At 36.1% G+C, this 20,849-nt stretch overlaps 1 protein-coding gene across 8 annotated transcripts in view; it reads left to right on the top strand.

Moving 5' to 3' along the window:
* THADA (THADA armadillo repeat containing) overlaps positions 1–20,849 on the top strand; it is a 307,690-nt gene that overhangs the window by 25,621 nt on the left and 261,220 nt on the right. For all 8 annotated transcript variants that reach the window (XR_011526117.1, XM_070572782.1, XM_070572784.1 and 5 more), the window contains 7 exons: positions 1,519–1,642; positions 6,568–6,719; positions 9,733–9,946; positions 13,579–13,714; positions 14,010–14,146; positions 17,037–17,195; positions 18,594–18,751. Coding sequence is in view for 7 of the 8 variants with exons in the window: in XM_070572782.1 (XP_070428883.1) it covers positions 1,519–1,642; positions 6,568–6,719; positions 9,733–9,946; positions 13,579–13,714; positions 14,010–14,146; positions 17,037–17,195; positions 18,594–18,751 (1,080 nt within the window). In the remaining variant the exon portion in view is untranslated. The remainder of the gene's footprint in view (positions 1–1,518; positions 1,643–6,567; positions 6,720–9,732; positions 9,947–13,578; positions 13,715–14,009; positions 14,147–17,036; positions 17,196–18,593; positions 18,752–20,849) is intronic.

The raw sequence follows: 20,849 nt of genomic DNA on the forward strand, positions 1-20,849 counted from the left end.
GGCTGTGAGAGAGGCATTATTGTGCTCACTTAACAAGTGAGAAAACTGAAGTTTGGAAAAGTTGAGTAACCTTCCCAAGGTCTCCCAGCTAGCAAGTGGTGGAGCCAGACTCCAGTCCTGATCTCTTGATCCCAAAACGTGAATAGTTGTTTTCCCTAGTACCAGCTTCAATAAAGGCCTGGAGGTAGGAAAGTACAGGAAGAATCTGGGGAGTGGTGAATTCACTAGTGTGAATGACATGAGATACTTGAGGCAGCAGAGGGGTTGAGTAATAGAAATTAATTAGAACATCAAGTTGGGGATGGGTAGTAGAGAATTTCGAACGCCAGGCTAAGGTTTTTGGAAGCCTCACTAGGAGCCATTAAAAGTGACTAGAGCATGTACTGAGTCTCCACTGTGTGTGTAGGACACTATGCCCAGGACTAGGGATGTAAACATATAAAGGGTGGTCCTTGCCTCCATTGTGATTACAGTCGGGTTGAGGGAAAGAACTATATCTAAGAATATAAATGACACTATGATTAGGATAACATAATTCCTAAAGCGTGAACTTAGTGCTCTTTAATGTGAGTACTATACTACTCATTTACAATTAAAACTACTTTAACTAGGATGTTTCCAACAAGCACCCTATTCCTTTCAAACCCAATAGAATTAATAAATTAATAAACTCTCACTTAAGGCTTGTAAGGGCCTGTGGGATAAATCCCCAAGGTTGTATGTCCTTGACCAGAGGAATGAATGTGGGGGGTCAGCTGGGACTAGGGCTGCTTATTGGCTGCTCACTTACAAGTGTCTGTCTTTCGGGTGTAGCAGCATATGAGATGCTTGAAAATCACAGCTTTTCCTTATAATTTTTCTCTTTGGTCTAACACAGAAATTATTATTAAAAAATATTTTTTAATTAGAGGAAGAAGACTTTATTTGGATAAAGTATTCCCACTTTGCCTTTTTGTTTGTTGCATTTTACTAACAGTTTTGTATTTTATCATTTGTATAAACAGAATGGTAGAGCAGGAGCCTCAAAGGGGCGCATAGAAGACAATGGAATAGTGGAATCTTCTTATAAACTATCTCATTATAGCCAAATTTATCAAGTATTATATTTATCAAATTTATCAAGTAGTATATATTGGATATTTGTTTGGTCATTTTATAACTTTAAAAAGTACACCTGCCTTTGATGCCTGAGTGCCTCTGGTGAAGAAGATCAGTATTCACACAGCTTCAGCACAAGTCAGGGCAGAATGGATCTTGTTTTCAACAAAAATGTCTTTTTTTCTTGTGTAGACTGCAATAGGAATTGCGCTTCTTGTGACACTACAAAGATACGGTTCATTGCAGTCATGAAATAGCTCATGGTCAAGGATGTCAAGTTGACTTGTCAAGCAAAGTGAAAAAACTAGTATTGTTTTTACAAATCTCTTATCTCTCGATTAAAAAAACACTCCATTCTTAAATATGTTACTATGAAGGCAACTTATTGTGAGTTAACTCAATCGTAATTTTTCTTTTTAGAATTTCATGTCCTCCATTTGCAGCAGTCTTTTTGAAGCATTGTTTCCTGGCTCTTCCTACCCAACTAGATTTTCAGCTTTAACCATTTTAGGCTCAATAGCTGAAGTTTTTCCTGTCCCAGAAGGTAAGTTTTCAATAATGTTTGGGGAAAATTATTTTTTTCCTCGCAAATCACATACTTTGTCAACATTTTGGTTTAGTTGAAGTTTCAGTTCTGTTGCTTTTGTTTAGATTCTTCTGGGGGTTTTATTCTCACTGTATAGTTCTTATTGGGACATAATTAAATTTTTCAATGAGGGGCATAAGGGAGAGAGACTGTTTTCAGTGACCGTTATTTGGCAATGCAAAACTACAGTTTTCATAGATAATTATTATTATGAGAACAGTTGCTGCTCTTATTTCCTCAGTTCTTGTGTTGCTGCTTTAAGATAGTGCCCCATCTGTTCTTTAAGTTTTAAAAATTAAAAAAATAATCGTTTCTCTTATGTATAACATTCCTCAGTGAGTCTTTGTGGTTAAAATGTGGTTTCCCTTATATGCTATCTGTTTCGTAAGTCTCAATCTGGTTTCAAAAAGGCAATATGAGGATGTCATTTACAGGCACTCTGGTTTAATGATAACCTTTGTTTTTCCTTCTACGGGTTACTCAAGAGGATGAACATTTAACTTCCCTCTGAGTTGGGTTTTTTCCCTTTTTGACAAGAAATGATTCTTTTTATCCCTGTACGTGAGTGTATGTGTATTTTAATGTGATTTCTTGTTTGTGCTCATTCTTGACTGTGGTCAAACAGAAAAATATCCTGCTCAGCTGCTCTTTTGGAGGGAATGGCCAGAGGACCAGGGAGCTTTACACTAAAGTTGGATTTTTTTTTTCAGTTTAAATTTTTAGGCAAAGTATAATTTTTTGGAGGGGAAAAGGATAGTTATTTGCTGTTAATACAGACTTGCTTCATTTGAAGAAAACCATTTTTTCAAGTTTTTATTTTGAAAAAATTCAAAACAACAGCGAAGTTTCAAGAATAGTTCAATGAACAGCCGTAGACCCTCTACCGAGATTCATCGGTGTTTGTATTTTGCCATATTTGCTTTATCTCTCTCTCTCTCATTAACTTTCCAACCATAACACAATGATCAAATTTAGGAAATTTAATGTTGATACGATGCTATTATCTAATATATAATTCATATTCAAATTTTGCCAGTTTCAGTAAGTGGCCTTTTTAAGGAAAAAAAATTTTTTCCTGTGATCTAGGAACCAATCCAAGATCACACCTTGCATTTCCTTGTTATGTCTCATTAGCCTTCTTTAATCTGCAAAGTTCCTTATTTCATGAGATTAACATTTTGGAAGAATGTATCTCAATCTGGGTTTGTCTTACTGTTTCCTCATGGTTTGATTCAAGTTCTGCATTTTTGGGAGAAATACGGCATAGGTGATGTGATGTTCTTCTCAGGGCAGGAGGTACATGATGTTGGCTTGTCCTGTTGTTCATAATGAACAGTTTGATCACCTGATTAAGGTAGGTGCGGTAGGCCAAAAATTGACCTCCAAAAGATATCCACCTCAAATCCTTAGAACCTGTGAATATGAACTTTACTTGGAAAAAGGGTCTTTGCAGATGTGATTAAGTTAAGGATCTTAAAATGAGATAATCATGGGTTATCTGGATGGGCCTAAATGCCATCAAAAGAGACGAGTGAATACTCCCTTTGAGCCCTTAGAGTGAGCGGGCCCTTACCAGTACCTTGATTTTGGACTTCTGGCTTTTAGTACTGTGAGAGAATCGATTTCTGTAGTTGTAAGCTATCAAGTTTGTGGTAATTTGTTACAGCATGCACAGAAAATGAATACAGGGGCATCCATCAGTTTAGGGAATTTCAGTAGTATTACAACTGAACTTAGAAAATGAAGTTTTACCTGAGGGTGATTGATTATTCACTTAACAAAAAGTTTTCTGTACATTTAATGTAGTTATAAGTTGTATGTAGGTGTGTGGGAAATAACGTTAGGCTGAATTATACTGGTAATTTTCAGTTGAGAGAGTAGTTTAATATATTTAAATGTACTTAAAAGTGAAAAACCAGAGTCATTTTCCTAATGAATGAGTCACATATAGTTGGGGAGTAACTGTTGTCACAGTGATTATGTTAATTAAACAACTGGGAGGTAATGCAAATGGAGCAAGCCACTCTATACCCATTTATGTTAAAGGAGGCCAAAGAGGCATGACTGTGAAGTGCAGGATGGGAACTGTAAATTCGTTCTTCATCTTTATCTCACGAACTTTACTGTGGGTTTTCATATTATTTTAAAGAAGGACTATGATTACTCAAAATAGTTTCTGCCTTTCCTCAAGTATGTCCTAGTTCAAGAAGAATAAGCCACACACGTCTTTCTTACTCAGAATAAAATGTCACAGTATTCATGGTGGAAAATTGGATACCACAATTAGATTAAAAGGGTTTGTTCACCAGATAGTTATTTAGCACTTACTGTATGTCAAGTAGCCAGCGATGTGCAATGTGTGAAATAAAGTGCTTCCCATTTTTGAGCTTAGATTTTAGTGAAGGGAGTCAGACAATAAATTAACAAGTAATATATAGAATTTCAGATGGAAATAAATAGTATAAAAAGATATTTCAAGGGGGCATATCGAGTGCCTGGGAGGATGGGGAGTGCTAGTTGTTCATATAGTGGCGTGAGAGAAGGCTTCAAATTTGAGCAGAGCTCTTAAACAACCAGTGAGTCAAAGAAGAAATCACAAGGGAAATTAGAAAATACTTTGAGAGGAATGAAAACAAAAGAACAACATACCAAAACTTATGGGATGAAGCAGAAGCAGTGCTCATAGGGAGATTTATAGCTGTAGATGGCTACATTAGAAAAGAAAAAAGATCTCAAATCAATAACCTAACTTTACACTTCAAGGAATTAGAAAAAGAAGAGTAAACTTAACCTAAAGCTAGCAAAAGGAAGGAAATAATAAAGATTAGAACAGAGATAAATGAGATAGAGAATAGAAAAATAATACAGAGAATCAATGAAACCAAAAGTTGGTTTTTTAAAAAATCAGTAAGATTGACAACGTTTTACCTATACTGACTAAGAAAAAAAGAAATAAGGCACAAATAACTAAAATCAGAAATGAAAGTTAGGGACATTTCTACTGACCTTACAGAAATAAGAAGGATTATAAGACAATACAATGAACAATTGTATTTCCAATAAATTAGATAACCTAGAGGAAACAAACAAATTACTGACTCAAAAAGGAATAGAAAATTTAAACAGACCTGTAATAAGTAAAGAGATGGAGTCAGTAATCAAAAGCTTTTCAGCAAGGACAGTCCAGAGGGAGGGGCTTCACTGGTGAGTCTACCAAACATTTCAAAAAGAGTTAACATCAGTCCTTCTCAAACTCTTCAAAAAAATTGGAGAGGAGGTAACGTTTCCTAGCTCATTCTATGAGGCCAGCGTCACCTTGATACCAAAGCTAGACAAAGACACCACAAGAACAGAAAACTACAGGCCAGTATCCCTTATAGATATAGATGCAGGAATTCTCAGCAAAATACTAGCAAACCAAGTCCAATAGCATATTAAAAGTATTATACACCGTTAGTAAGTAAGTGGAATTTATCCCAGGAATGTAAGGGTGGTTCAGCATAAGAAGAAATAGTCAATGTAATATACCACATTAGAATGAAGGGAAAAAAAACACATGGTGGTCTCAATTGATGCAGAAAAAGCATTGACGAAATTCAACACCCTTTTACGATAAACAAACACTCAGCAAACTAGGAACAGAAGGGAACTTCCTATATGTGATGAAGACATTCATGAAGAACCTACAGCCAACACCATACTCAATGGTGAAATACTGAAGGCCTTTCTCCTACCATCAAGAACAAGACAGAGATGCTCACTTTCACCACTGCTATTCCCCATTGTACCGAAAGTTTGATCCAGAGAAGTTAGGCAAGAAAAAGAAATGAAAGGCATCTGAATTGGAAAAGAAGAAACAAATTTGAGCAGATATGTGAGTGAAGTGACAAAAACTTCATTTGCTTGCTCCAGGAATTTCACAGGGTTGCAATAACTTGTGAGTTAAGATTAAATAAGAAACCCACATCCTGATTTATATTGAACAGTATTCCTCAAATTAAGTAAGCATAGGAATGTTTTCAGTTATTGTCAGGGGTTAATTTGTTAAAGTTTAGTAAATGTTCTTCACATTTTGCTGTGAAACCTATTATTCCCACAGTTGTTTAGTCTTAATCTTAAAGTTAAATGAATCCAGTGGCTGCCATCATTCTTCTGTGATAGTTTTTCTGTTCATTTCTTCTTGGCTGAAATTCGTCTTTCTTTGAAAAGAGTTTTTGGAGAAATGTAGTTCTTAATTTCTTGCATAATCAAAAATGTGTATATTACTGTTCTACTTGATACTGGAATAAGATTTTGACATACAATTTTTCATCAAGTCTCCTTTCCCTGAGGATTTTCTAACCTTTGCTCTATCTAGTAGCATCGTATGTTGTTATGGTGAAGAGTGAAGCCAGCCTAATTTTTTCCGCTATGTAGATGAATTGAGCTTTTTGCCTGAATGGCTAAAAGACTCCTTATCTTTGATGCCCAGTAATTCCATTAGGATATGTCATCATATTGATTATTCTGTGTCAGTTCACCTAAGACGTGGTAGGACTTTGGATTCTAGGTCAAGAAGTTTTATGAAGATTTTTAAAAAGTTGTATTGCTAAATTTATTCAAAAAAATAACTTAGGTATCGTTTATATAATATATGACTGAAAAAGAATGGAGTGGTTTTAAACAAATTTAAAAAAAATGTTTATTTCCTATTTGGATAATTGTAATACTATTTTATCATTCTTAGGAAAAATAAATTAATGGAAAAATTATTCTTTTATGCTATTGTGGGTAGCACAATAAAAGTATGAAATGTGAATTTTTATACTAATTTTCTATAAATTTGGCCAAATAACTTCAAAATGTTGATTTCTTTTCTTACTTTTAAACCTTTTGTCTTTTAGGTGGAGTCCAAACAGTGTATCAGCTGAGTCATGACATTGATTTTGGTCGTTTCCAAACACTAGTGGAATGTTTTACCAGCACCTTTGAAGAAGTGAAAATATTAGCATTTGATCTTCTAATGAAGTTACCAAAAACAGTTGTACAATTTCAGGTATTTGGACTTTTCCTATGTAAATGTAAATGTGATGCGTGCATGAAAACTTTCTATTTTAGCGGCAGGCAAAGCAGTCTATGGGTTGTCCATGCTCTTTGCATCTGCCTTCTTACATCTTCTGACTGTTTCAGTTGTCGTCAATACCTCTCCTGCTGCAGGCTGGTGGATGGAGGAGGTCGGGATGGATGGGGGGGAAGGAGGAAATATTATAAGAGAAAACAAAGCTGAGATTGGTGAGCTTTGCTTTTTTGATTGTTTTGATGAAAAGGGAGGTGTAGGAGGCAGTAGGTTTTATCGTTTACAAGATTATTGGTAGATTTTAGTTAACTGTGGTCTCCTCAGTTCCCTTGGACATGTTAATGTTCGATCAAAACACATCATTTACAGTATCACTTACAGTAACTTGAGTTTTTGAGATAATCTCCCTGATAGTAGACTGGGAAGCTGAGTGTAAGTGAGGTAGAGAACACATTTCTGATTTTCCAACAAGCAATAGCTAAACTGAGACTGAAACTCAGAGTCCTTGAGGTTAATAACACTTGTCTCTAGGCTTTCTTCCCCATCCCCAGCCCCCACTCTCTTCCTGACAACTTGCACTTCCTTCCTTAGGATGGGAACCAAAGACGGGCTCAGGGGTGAGGGTACAACATGGAGATGGGTCTGCAGGGGACCCCCTAACCCAGGCGCTCAGCTGTATCCTTGAGGCTTATTCTGAGGCTGTGAGATCACCGGCTGAAGAGCTTTGCTCTGGCTTTCTCTTAGAGCTGTACAGAGGTCAAGGGCACCTATGGGCCTGCAGCGGAGCCATGGTCTAGTCTCTGGCTATTAGGCTCTTTTTAGGGCGTGACAGCTTGTAGATGCAGTGGCATTCTGTAGGACCACATGTCAGAGAGCACAGGTGTCTGTTTCTGTGGCTTCCAGATGGCATTGCAGTATTTCAGAGTATCTTTTCTAACTTGGGTCTGTATTGTAAGTTGCTCTCCAGTGCCCACCTATCCCTGTGGTCTTTCAGGTTCCCTGGTGAGCAGAAGCTTCTTTGGTGCTTAGGCTTCTAATTTTTGTACCATGTAGTTTTTAAAGCAGATGCTTTCTCTTCCTCTATTTCCTTTCTTCTCTCCCACACACCCCTCCCACTTGCCTCTTACCGTTCATCGCACTGTAGCCTTGTATCATATGTATAACTATGCCTCATTCCTGGCAAATATTTTGAGAGTATCTGGGGTGGGTAAGGTCTATGATAGCACCTATATGAAAGACCTGCTCCTTACTTAACCTGTGAAGGGCCCTAGAGGGCCTCTGTATCTCTAATTTGGTAAACGTGTGCTTTGGTTTATAGCCATTAATTGTAGAATTCAGCAGACTTAGTAGCACATATGGCTTGCTATAGGATTTTGGTGGTTATACTATCTGATCTGGCTTGCATATTAGTAAATGATCATAGGAATAGGCATTCAAGATTTTAAAATATTAATTACATATTTCCAAAGTCTTTCTTTGGGCATACTTTATATAATATATAATTAATTTTTTTATTATGGTTAACTGTAAAGCATTTTTTGATTGATAACCTAAAGACTCTATACACACATATATATTTTTTTTACGTTCAATGGTAGTTATTTTTTTAATTGAGTTAATGATAGGTTACAATCTTGTGAAATTTCAGTTGTACATTAATGTTTGTCATTCGTGTTGTAGGTGCACCACTTCACCCTTTGTGCCCACCCCCCAGCCCACCTTTCCCCTGGTAGCCGCTAATCTGTTCTATACACATATTTTTGATGGCATATCTTTCTAATATATGATTTTACTACTCACCTACTCTCTTGCCCTTCTTTCTCATGGAGCTGCATATCCAAGGTCTTTATATTATGTTTTGATTGACCTCAGATGATAGAACAAAGATATTTTAGACTCCAAAGGCTATTGATTATGTTTCTTACTAGTTCCTTAGGTAAGCAATTCAGGGACTTAACGGTCAGTTACAAAAAATGACTTAATTGCTTAATTGGTTCTTTCTAATATTTATTTAGATTTGATCTTTTCTCTACTATCTTTAAGTTTTTTAGGTCATAGAAAATTAAACATATCAAACAGCAAAGAATTTAAATTGAAATAAACTGCTATTTGAATTAGTATGTTTGATATCTATTATTTGAAATTGTAAGACATTAAACATTGGTGTACCTATAATCAAATTCAAAATTAAATTTATAATGATTTCCCTTACATTAGACAGTTATGGAATAATCCTAGTAGAATCAATATTATTGAGCAACAAAACCCTGAGTTCCATTGTGGTGAATGAGCAACTTGTTAACTGTAGAGTTGAGACTAAGACCTGTGTCTCCTACCCTCAGCCCACTGCTGTCCGTGTGTATAACGGTGAACTGTCCCTCGTTCTCGCTTCTTTGGGACAGGCTATGTGAGTGGATGTTTGTGTGAGATATAGGTGTGGGAGCTCTGATTCGGAATTTCCGAGGCTGATCTGATCACTTTATTTTCCATGCGTGTACGTGGAGCTTCGGCAGGAATAGCCTGGTGGATTTGTATTTTTGTATGGATTTGTATTTTTCTCTGTTGAACTAGCTCTGTGGAAAGGGGGAAGGAAGGGCAGGAGTATGATGCCCAGGCAAAGCAAACCTTGACATACAAAAGAACTCTGGTCTCTGTGGAAATAATGAAGATGATCTGGCTATGGTCGTAGCAGAATTTCTACAGGAAAAAGTATAGTTTTTGCTGAAGAAAGACGTACTTTTAAAAAGAAGCTTTATCAATGTTGAATTTTCCAACTGAAATTATTTTCAAGACTCTCATCACTATAACTGATTAGTAATAATCATTAATTACTGTAATAAAAGCTCTAACCTATATTCAGGGAGAAAGGGAAATGAATTAATGTTCATATTGAGTTACAGTTATATGGCAGGCTCTCTTTTTAAATATATGCTGTTCCTTCAAATTAAAGAAATGTTTCAGTGACAGTTACTGGGTCTGTGCTTTATTCCAGGATTCAGAGAAACTCCAAGGCTTATTCCAGGCAGCACTGGAGCTCAGCACAAGCACCAAACCATATGACTGTGTAACAGCTTCCTACATGCTGAACTTGTTAATCTGGCAGAATGCTCTCCCGTCATCTCTTTCCGCGTACGTAAAAACTCAGCAAGTTGCATGTGAAGATGGAGATAAGTCTGCTGCTTGGGTGGAAAGGAACACATTAATGGGTTTGTAATGACTTTTTGCTCTTATTTATCAAAACCAATATCTTACTCTCTCACTGTTCATTTGATTAGAATATCAACTGGTTAAACATTTACTTTGTGGTTTTTTATTTAAGAGATTACCAGTATAGTAGTTTACCGGCATATAGGAATACCCTGAGTTTCTCTTTTAAGCAAAGAAATGATTTACTCAGCTATAACACTTGTTTCTAAAGGGAAGATTCATGTTAAATAAGTAGATATACAACTGTACATTAATAAAGCCCTTGCTCAAATAAGACCTCTTTCTTTACTAACAATGTACTTCTTTTTCCCGCAGAAATTTTACTGTGACTATAGCCAGATCATCTTTGTTTTTTCTATACAGAGCGTAGTTTCTTTGTTGGGGTTTATGTTTTAACTGGCTGTCATACTCCTGCCTTTTTCTCTTCCCATACAGCCAGTTCCAAAACCTAGGGTCTGAGTTGGTTTAGATCTAGTGATTTTCAACAAACATTTGTTGGGGATTTTATGCCAGTAAATCTTCATTTTGGAACTGCACTGTAATTAAGGACAGATAAGGATTTTTATTTTAAAAAAAGAGGTCAGATGTAGAAAGAGATATAGAAAATTATTCTCTGCAAGGTGGTAGAAAAAGCCACGAAAAAAACTAGTAATGGAGGAAAGTTAGGAGGCCATGAGTAGTTCTGGTGGGAATGTCGCCATAGATCTGGGAATAGAGAGATGACAGCACCAGGGAAGATGACACTTGCCCACTCTAATCACTTCAGGGCCCGGTTCAACAGGAACCCTGACAGGATGATAGGAAGAGGTCTGCAACTGGGGTGAACTGGGAGTTCCTGCTTCCTGTAAAGGCTTTCAAATTCAAAGACATTTTAAAACTTTATGAAATACTTCAAACATACAAAGAATATTTAAGTATAGATAGGATTCAAATAGTACTAATATAGAAATTTCACAAGTTTAGTTCCCAAGCTAGGTGAGAACACCCAGCTTAAGAAGTACGATAGCACCCATACCTTTGAAGCCTCTCCTTTATCCCAGCTCTCCCCACCTGCCATATGCTTACTGTTGTGTGTTTTATATTAATCTTTCATCTTGTTTTTACCATGATTTTAACCACTTGTGTGTATATCATTAAACAATATATTATTTACTTTTACATGATTTTGAATTTTATGTAAATAGTACTATATGTATTATACAAATTTACTACAGTTTATTAATGCATTCTCCTATTGATGGACCTCTTTTTTTCTAAATAAATAATGCCAATGTGAACATTCTTATAAAAATCTTCTAATAGACATGTCTGAGAGTTTATGGTAAACAAAAAAGTAGAATCACCTAGTCATAAAGTATGTGCATCTTCAGCTTTACTAGATGATGCCAAATGGGTTATCAGATTACATTCTCACCAATAAATTATGAGAATCACCATAACTGGGTATTATCAGACTTTAAAATTTTCCTGAATATAAAATGGCATCTCACTGTGGTTTCATCTTGCATTTTTCTGATTGTTAGTGTAATTGAGCACCCTTTTACCTGTGTAGAAGCTCTTCACTTTCCCCTTTTCGTGAAGTGCCTGTTTGTGTCCTTTGTTCAATTTTCTCTGGGGTTGCCTTTTCCTATTGCTTTTTAGGAATTCTTTATATATTCTAAATACTAATAATTTACTGGTTATACCAGTAAATTCTAAAATTTAAAATATAACCCTCTCCATCTTAGTGGTGAGGGAAGATATCTACTGTGCTGGAATAACAGGATATTCACATGCAAAAGAATGAACTTGGACCTGCTACCTCATACCATATACAAAAGTTAGCTAAAATAGTTCAAAGGCCTGCATGCAAGAGCTAAAATGATAAAACTTGTAGAAGAAAATAGGGGTGCAGATCTTTGTGATCTTGGGTTAGGTAATGGTTTCTTAGATGTGACACCCAAAGGACAAGTAACAAAGAATAAAGAGATAAATTGGACTTCATCAAAATTTGAAACTTTTGTGTGTCAAGGACACCATCAAGAAAGTGAAAATACAACCTGCAGAATGGGAAAAATATTTGCAAATCCTTTATCTGACAAGGGACTTGTAGCTAGAATATGTAAAGAACTTTTACAACTCACTAATAAAGTGTTGTGAGCAAATTGAAAAATGGACAATGAATCTGAATGGATATTTCTCAAAAAAGATTAATATGAACAAGTACATGAAAAGATGATCAGTATCATTAGCCATTAGCAAGCACTTCACACCCAGTAGGATGGCCCTGATCAGATAGTAACAAATGTTGATGAGGATGTGGAGAAAGGGGATCCCTCATACACTGCTGGTGGGAATGTCAAATGATGCCGCCATTTGGAAAACAATCTGGGATTTGCTCGAAAGGTTAAACATAGAGTTACCATATGACTCCACTGTTCCACCCTTAGGCATTGTCTTAGTCAGCTCAGGCTGCTCTAACAAGGTACCATAGTCTGGATGGCTTAAACGACAGACATTTATTTCTCACAGTTCTAGAGGCTGGGAAGTTCAAGCTTTGGTTCCTGGTGAGGATCCTCTTCCTGCCTTGCAGGCAGCAGCCTTCTTGCTCTGTGCTCACACAGAAAAGAAAGCAAGCTCTGGTCTCTCTTCTTGTAAGGACACTAATTCCATCACTGGGGTCCCACCCTCATCACTTCATCTAAATCTAATTACTTCCTAAGGGTGCCTCCAAATAGCATCACGTTTTGGGTTAGGGCTTCAACGTGAATTTGAGGGAGGTACAAACATTCAGTCCATCATGAGCGGATACTTAAGAGAAATGAAAACTTATCCAAATAAGAACTTGTGCGTGAATGTTCACAGCAGCATTGTTCATAGTAGCCAAAACGTGGAAAGAACTCACATGCTTATCAACTGATAGGTAAACAAAATATGACACATCCTTGCAATGGACTATTATTCAGCCGTAAAAAGGAATGAAATATTGATACATACTATAACATGGATGAACTTTGAAAAGATCGTGCTAAGTGAAAGAAGCCACATATTGTACAATTCCATTTAGATGATATGTCCAGAATAGGCAAATGTGTAGAGAAAGAAAATAGATTAAGTGGTTTCCTAGGCCTGGGGAAGGTGAGAGGTGCAGGAAGGGGAGTGACTGATAATGGGTGCGGGTTTTTTGAGGGGTGACAGTGAATGTGTTCTAAAATTCGTGGTTATGATTGCACATATCTTTGAATATACTAAAACCATTGATTTGTACATGTAAAATATATGTTATATGGTATGTGAATTATGTCTTAGTAAAGCCATTATTAAAAAAAATAAAAACACATCTGCTGTCCAGGTAGCACATAGTACACAGGCCTGGAGTCTGTTACCCCACCTAGAGGGTGTCTAGGAAGAATGATTATCAGAGTGACTGCTGTAAATGGATCCAGGAAGTCAGGGAAAGATACTCAGTTCCATCTTAACTGGAAATGGATAACAGGCTGGATAACCTTGCAAGATCTCTTTTTTTTAATTCAAAATCTTTAGTATAAAGTTCATTTGAGTTGGGTGTTTTCGTGGGAACTGTTTTGCTGTTCACAAATTTGTAAATGTTTTTAAACTGTCATTACTTTGGTTTTTTGTTTGCTTTTTCTAGTTATCAAGTGCTTGCTGGAAAATCTAGAGGAAGAAGTATCTCAGGCTGAAAATTCTCTGCTCCAGGCGGCGGCATCGTTTCCAATGTATGGGCGAGTGCACTGTATAACAGCAGCTTTGCAGAAGTTATCTCTAAAGTAAGAGTATCTCCAGCTCTCTCCTGCATACTCGTTTCTGAGCTTTAAATTCTTACTGGAATGTGTCCTGGGAAAGGATGTGTACGTTCCTGGGAAAGGAATGTAGTTTATTGCCTTCAAGATATTTAAAAAGTAGGTTAGAAAATGTACATATATACATATTTTTATGTCTCAAACATTTCACAGTTTGCACAATTTTGAAACCTAAATTCTTTCAACTCCTTTTTATCTATTAATTTGCATTTAAAATTTTTGATTTTTGCTCTTAGCATAAATTTCCTTGATGTCCTTGCAGCAGCCTGCAGTTGGTGAGTGAGTGGAGAGCTGTGGTGGAGAAACTCCTTCTGATGTCGTACAGGCTTTCCGCCGTTGTGTCTCCAGTCATTCAGAGCTCTTCCCCAGAAGGCCTTATTCCAATGGACACGGATTCAGGTCGGCAGAGGAAAACAGCTCAAATTAGTATATTTTTCTCTCTTTTTTTACCCCCGATCATTTCTTCGGAGAGATATAAAAGTTAAAAAGGGAAGAAAAGAAATGATTATTATTATTAGTGATATTTATGGCTTTTAAGTAATATTTTTAACTATTACAAAATAACCTAAATAAATAAATAACCGGGTGATGAGCAAGGTACTTCCTCCCTGGGGTAAATTGGGTTTTATAATATTGTCATTTCAGAACGCAACTACCAGGTAATTGCTGGCACTGGAAGAGCAGGAAATATAAATTAAAGAGGTGGGCAGTACATGGGGTTCAGTCAAAGAAGGCAACTTGTTAGGAATCTGGAATGGGCGAAGACCATTTGAAGTACAAAGACTGTTTAATTAAAAAAAAAAAAATAGCATGTCCCAAATTGAACTCATGAAGTTGTATCTACCTTTTCCATCCCAACTCCTGTGTCTTTGCAAATGGCCCCACCAAAGATCTATTCCCACAAATCAGGAGCCTAGGGCTGCTGACCTTTCCTTTGCTCCTTATATCTAGCCTGTCTCCACATTCTTTCGCTGTTAGCCCTGAAATGTCTTTCAAAGGTCTTTTCTTTTTATCTGCATCTTCTTTCCTTACTCCAGACTTTTATCTTCTCTTGTTTGTACTACTCCAGGAGCCTCCCAACTGGTTTCCCTACGTCTGCCCTTATCTCTTTCCATTTCCTTCTTGCTACATCCAAAGTAATCTTTTCTAATCATGTAATTCATCATGTTACACATAATCTTTACTTGACCCTTGTGCCCTGCCCTACTCCCATCCCCTCCTATGTAAAATACTGTAGTCCCCTCAGACCAGGTCCTATATAATAGTTTGGCTCTTGCTGCCTCACCAGTCTTGTCTCTTACCACTCTCCCATTCCCAACGAATTCTCTTTCATGGAACTGTTGCAATTTAACAGGGATCTTGTCTACATATTTTCCTCCTTTGTTCTTAGCACAGTGCTTTGTAGAAGTAGGTACACAATAAATATTTGTTATAATGAGCACGTCAATGAATGAACAATTCCTGGAAGGATAGGAACCAAACTCAGTACCTGGGATGCCCTTGGTGGCGTTATACCTGTGCTGCAATAGGCCAGAAGGGATTGGCTGTTAAAGGTATGTACTAACATGACTGTTCCTTAGAAAGCCTAGAAAATCATAAAGGAAATTTACATTTGGTGTTGAAATAAAGCTTGTCAATGCATTTTGGAGTGCAAATGAGAGGCTTGTATTAAAAACACATTGAGTGTATCATAAACACACGCTGGATCATACAATGCAATACCTTGGGCTGGTAATTAAAGTAACCTGGAGTGGTATGTTTTGCATAGAAAATGTTAAATTTTGTTCTTTACTAAAAATGAGTTGGAAGATTGGTGATGGTTCATGATAGTAAGACACATTTGTTTGTTTATTTTGACTGATGGTCTAAATACCAAAATTTGATGCTTTAGTTTTCCTGCTTAAACACTGGATGGGAATAAGGAACATCCAATCTTACTGTTACTGTTTGGATCAGGCAAGTACCAGTATATTTGAGATGAGAAATCTTGCATATTTCTCACCTGTTGTGGGTAGGGCCTGCAGAATATCCTAGAATTCTGTATGTTATTGAAGTTCTAAAATATCTGTCAGTCTCAAAAACTGTCTGTGGCCCACACACTTTTCCTTAATTTTGCCTTTTCTTTTTTCCTTTGGTTGTCTCCATTTTTCCTGTTTCTTTCTCATATTATCTGCCATGCATTGTGAATTCCTTGAAAAAAATCTCTACCGAAAGCTATAAAAATGAATGGGTAGGGTTTTTAAAATTCTTTAAAATTCTGATCATCCCTCTTTTTTCTTAGTCTTTCCGTGATTTCTTTTTGGGCCTGTGTTGCTTTGTCGTGCCTGTCAAAAATTTGTTTTTTGGCAAAATTTCATGGAAGCCACACGTGAATATAAGATGTTGGTTAAATCATCATGATGGCAATTTGGGTCTTTGTATTTCCTAAATACCTAAAAGATAAGTGTTTATAACAGGTAAATAGTAAATACCTGTTCTTTGATTTGTTAATTGGTTTCAGATGATTACTTATTATTTTTCTTTAAAAATCTGAGCCTGGCTATCTTTGTATTACCTAGTCATCCATTCATTCCTTCACCCCATGTTACTGAACCTCTGTCATGAGCCAGTTTCTGTTTCTGTTCTAAGCACTGGCGACTCAGCAGTGAACAGACAGACAAAATGTTGCATTCATGAGCTTACATTTCCTAATCCAGTGAGTGCTTAGGGAATAAAAATCAAGTTTAATATAACACTATGACTGTAAATCATACTTAGAAAGCAGTATATTACATAATGCATTTTAAAGTCAAATATGGAGGCTTTATGATTTTCCTGGGCTTTATAAAAGATTGTTTTTGTTTTTGGGGTTTCTTTCATGTCTTTTTAACTCTTTACCTTCAACCTTGATAACTTATGTTGTAGGTAGGGAAACAACCTCATAAAACAAAATTTATTGAAGTTTATTGCTCTTCTTCGCGTGATTGAGCACCGTATTTGAGATTCCTGGACAACGGTAGGAAAGCAGTGTGGATGAGATGGCAGCCTTTGTCTTCGGGACAGTTTCTATTGCGTTTTTTTGTCCTGTCTTCAATCCATTTAAAATATTCGCCATATTTTAAAAGTATATTCAAATGTCATGAAGACCTTAAATAAATAATTTTCACATTATCCACCCTGTGAGTCCCTTCTAAATAGAGCTTATATCAAGTATTGAAAGTTACAAAATTTTGGAGAACAAATACCCCCAAGGGAAATCTGCACGTGATGTGGCACTGGGGCTTTATGTATTCTCATCTCTCTCCCTCAGAGTCAGCCAGCCGCTTACAGACGATTCTGAGTGAGATTCAGCCACGAGATAGTAATGATTACTTCAATCAAGCCAAAATATTGAAAGAACATGATAGCTTTGACTTGGAGGACTTGAATGCCAGCATGCCGAATATTGATACTGCTGCAGAAATCAAAGGTAGCATATATAAAATCAGTATTGTAATATTGTAATCAGTGTTTAAGTGACAAATAAAATGTTCTTTTTATTTGGTAAATCAGAGGCTGCAGACCTGGGCAGAACATTTCTAGAAAATAAAGTGTTTTTTGAGTTTATGAATGGTTTTGGGGAATGAGTTTACAAGACTTTGAGCAGAAAACAGTGTGCCCCAGCGCAGTATATAAGGTGCTACAGCAAAAGCTTTTGCGAGCTCAAACCTGTCTTGACAGCCCAGTGCTGAAAGTGATGCACAGTGAACTGGGGTTTGCGCAGCAGTGGCTTTTCTCAGCAGTGTGGTTCGTTGTGGTCTGCTGTGACAGTCCTTATAGTCAAGCAGCCTTTTAAAGGAAACAGTTGTATTACTCAGTAAAGTATGAGCAGCTCTGTTGTACCAAGCCTCCAGAATTTGAGTTCTTACTGCTTATTTTCTCATTAGTTATTTTATAATTTTCTATAATACTATGAAAAGTCATCAGAAGTTGTAATATATTAACGGTTTATTACACATTCTACATTCTCCACTAGATGGGGATATTGTCTTTTAAAAATTTCTTTGTGTTTTTTTAGTTACACAAAATAACATATAAATATATGCATTATTGTGTAATAGTTTCAAACAATACAGAGGTAAATATTAATTAAAAACAAATTAAAATCCCCCTGCATTTCCTCCCCCATCTCACTTCTTCTCTTTTGAGTGTATGTCCTTTTAGACCTAGTCTGTATACTTATATGGATGTACATTTATCCTTCTAGTTTAGTGGGCTTTTAAAACACTCAAATGGGGTTATGTTATAAATATTGTTTGTTAACTTGCCATTTAAATTTAATAGTTTGTCTTGGATTCTTTTTTTAAATGTGAGTACTAAAATATTCCTAAAACTAGAAAAAGAGAGTAAGGATAATTATAGCTTATTGGCCATGGAATTTAAATATATTTTGAAAGAGAATTTGTATTTCCCTTTGATTTTCAAAGTCTTACTCTACTCCTTTATTGATGTAACAGCCATCCTCACCAAAATAAATAATGAACTATATTTATTATAGTCATATTTTATGGATGACTGAGAGGCAGAGAGAGTTTGTTTCATTAATTTCCAAAGGTTAGACTTAAGTTTTGAAACTTAATTTTGAAACAATATTTTGTTTTATTTTTAAATTTATTTTGAAAATAGTATATTAAAAAAATACTTAGCATGATTCCTACTCATAGCACATGCTCAACAAATGTTCTTTTTTCCTGAATAAATATAACATGACAAATTGGTTTGTTCAAGCGGATTATTCTTGGGGAAAGTATGAATAAGCTTGTTCTAAGAAACCTGGGATATGAGTAATAAATGTCTCATGTTGCAATAGTTTTGTTTTTTTTTTAAGGTAAAGAAGGAAAAACATGTGATGTAACTGCTCAGATGGTGCTGGTATGTTGTTGGAGAAGTATGAAGGAAGTGGCTTTACTTTTAGGCACACTGTGCCAGCTTCTGCCTCTGCAGTCTGTGCCAGCATCTCCTGATGGATTGTTGACAGTGGAGCAGGTAGGGTATAATTTCTGGTTAAAGCATAAATCACAAACTGGTATAATTTCTGGTCAAAGCATAAATCACAAACTTTTATTTATAACCCAACTTTAAAAAAAAGGAGTTTTGAATTTTTCTTGAATAAAATCCTACAAATGTTAACCGAAGAAAGTTCGCAGTAGTTTAGGAATCAGAGCTTGCAATACATTTCAGAACTATGGCATTTTAGGAAATATTTTTATTTTTCTAAGTTATATAAATAACAGTAGATTTTACTTCACTTTTAACTTTAATATTATCATTTTAATTTTTATTTCTCCATTTAACACACACAAACTTAAATTTTAAATTTAAATGAAATTATCTATTTAGTAATACTCTAACCTCTTAAATTTTGCCAAGAAATAAAAGTAATGTATTGGTTGATTATCAATCTCACTTTTCCCATTACATTGATAATAAAGTTGTAGTCACTTGAGTTTTTTGGGCAGATTTTTATTTTAAGACCACAAAGTTAGTTCACCATCTGGGACTGTTCAAACGACTTCAGTGCAGTGTTTACAAGAAATTAGCTTACCACAAGCATTTCATTTGGAAATATTTTAGATTTATTAGATTTCTGTTTTAATTGATTCCCTCTTCCTTTTCATATGGTTTTGACAAATCCATTTCCCACCATTTTCCAGCAAAGATATATAACATGTACTTTCATTTTTAACCTTTTTCAAATAAAGATAATTTTACCCCTAGAGTGTTACGACATTTAAGAACAAAACAAATATTGTAGTATGCTAATGCTGATTATTTCTGTAATAACCATGTGACTTGTTCCATGGAAATAATGCTAATATTTTTATTCTCACACTCTCTGTGGCTTGTGTGCTTGCATCTGGATAACAGCTGGGCTTGTGATGTTGCAATGCCTTGGGATGGAGAACGGCAGAGGGAAACAGTACACTGCTGGCATCGTTATGTTCCTTATTCTCTTCCAAATCAAATAGGCGTTAGTGTCCTAGAGTTACTTGCAGTCATGCTGATGACTGGCTAGAGTGCCAATGCCAACATCTTTGCTGAGGAATCCAGCTATGATTAATGATTACTTCACTGATGTTCACCGTCTTACTAAGAAGTAAACATGTGCTAGAATCCCTTGACTTCTTAACTTTTCAAGGACAAGTTAAAACATTTAGTGTTTTGGGTTTGTTGGATAGTATTTAAAAAAAAAAAGTAAGGGAAACATATTTTGCTTTTACTGCAACTGAGAAAGACCTGAAAGCTTCCTATGAAAATCATTTTGCCTCGACACCATTTACATAGCACCCAAATCTTGTGAATTTAATTTACATGGGATAGCCATGTTAAAATTGGGAATTAATATAAAATAAAAGAGATGTTTGTAAAACAGCAGCAGTAGCAAAGAAAGGCTCTTAGAAACCAAAGAGCTCTCCAGTGACTGTGTGCTTGAATAAAAAATAGAATCCTGTTTTTCTATAAAATATTAGTTTCCATTCTAATGAGGTCCAGTCATTTTTCCATGTCGATGTTCACATGGTGACCTCACATATGTATGTTTGAGAAGAAATTAATGACTGAATAAGCGGTCAAGAGTGTATGTGATAGCAGTCTTCTGACCTTGAAACCCTGCCCTCTGTGGAGAACTTTGTTCTTGATCATGCTGACTTTAACTAAAGAAATGCATCAGTTTAGAAGCATTTAGTCAGTGAAAATCCAAAGTCATCAAGAGATTAGTGTTATTCGTATTACTAGAGGATTCCTGCTGTTAAACATAAAATTTTGCTCCGTGAAATTTCCTTAAACAAAAAATACTCCCATGTACTTAAAACTTTTGAGTTAAAAATATAAATTGACAGAAAAGAATGTAATTTACGTTGGGGTGGCTGGGCCATGCCTAGGGTACCCCTTCCTTCCAAGGGTGTGTTTGCCCTGGCAACACTAGGTCTGTGCACCTGCTGGCAAAACTACGAATGTAAGAGTCAACACCTTAGGTGAGGGTGACCACAACAGACCTGCAGAGACAGAGGCAGTGAAGTGACTTGTGGGCAGAATGCTGCCCGTTGTGGGCGAGAATTTGGAACTTGAATTTCTTATTCCCAAG

The sequence above is a fragment of the Equus przewalskii genome, chromosome 14, assembly GCF_037783145.1.
Source record: "Equus przewalskii isolate Varuska chromosome 14, EquPr2, whole genome shotgun sequence".
In the NCBI taxonomy this organism is placed as follows: domain Eukaryota; kingdom Metazoa; phylum Chordata; class Mammalia; order Perissodactyla; family Equidae; genus Equus; species Equus przewalskii.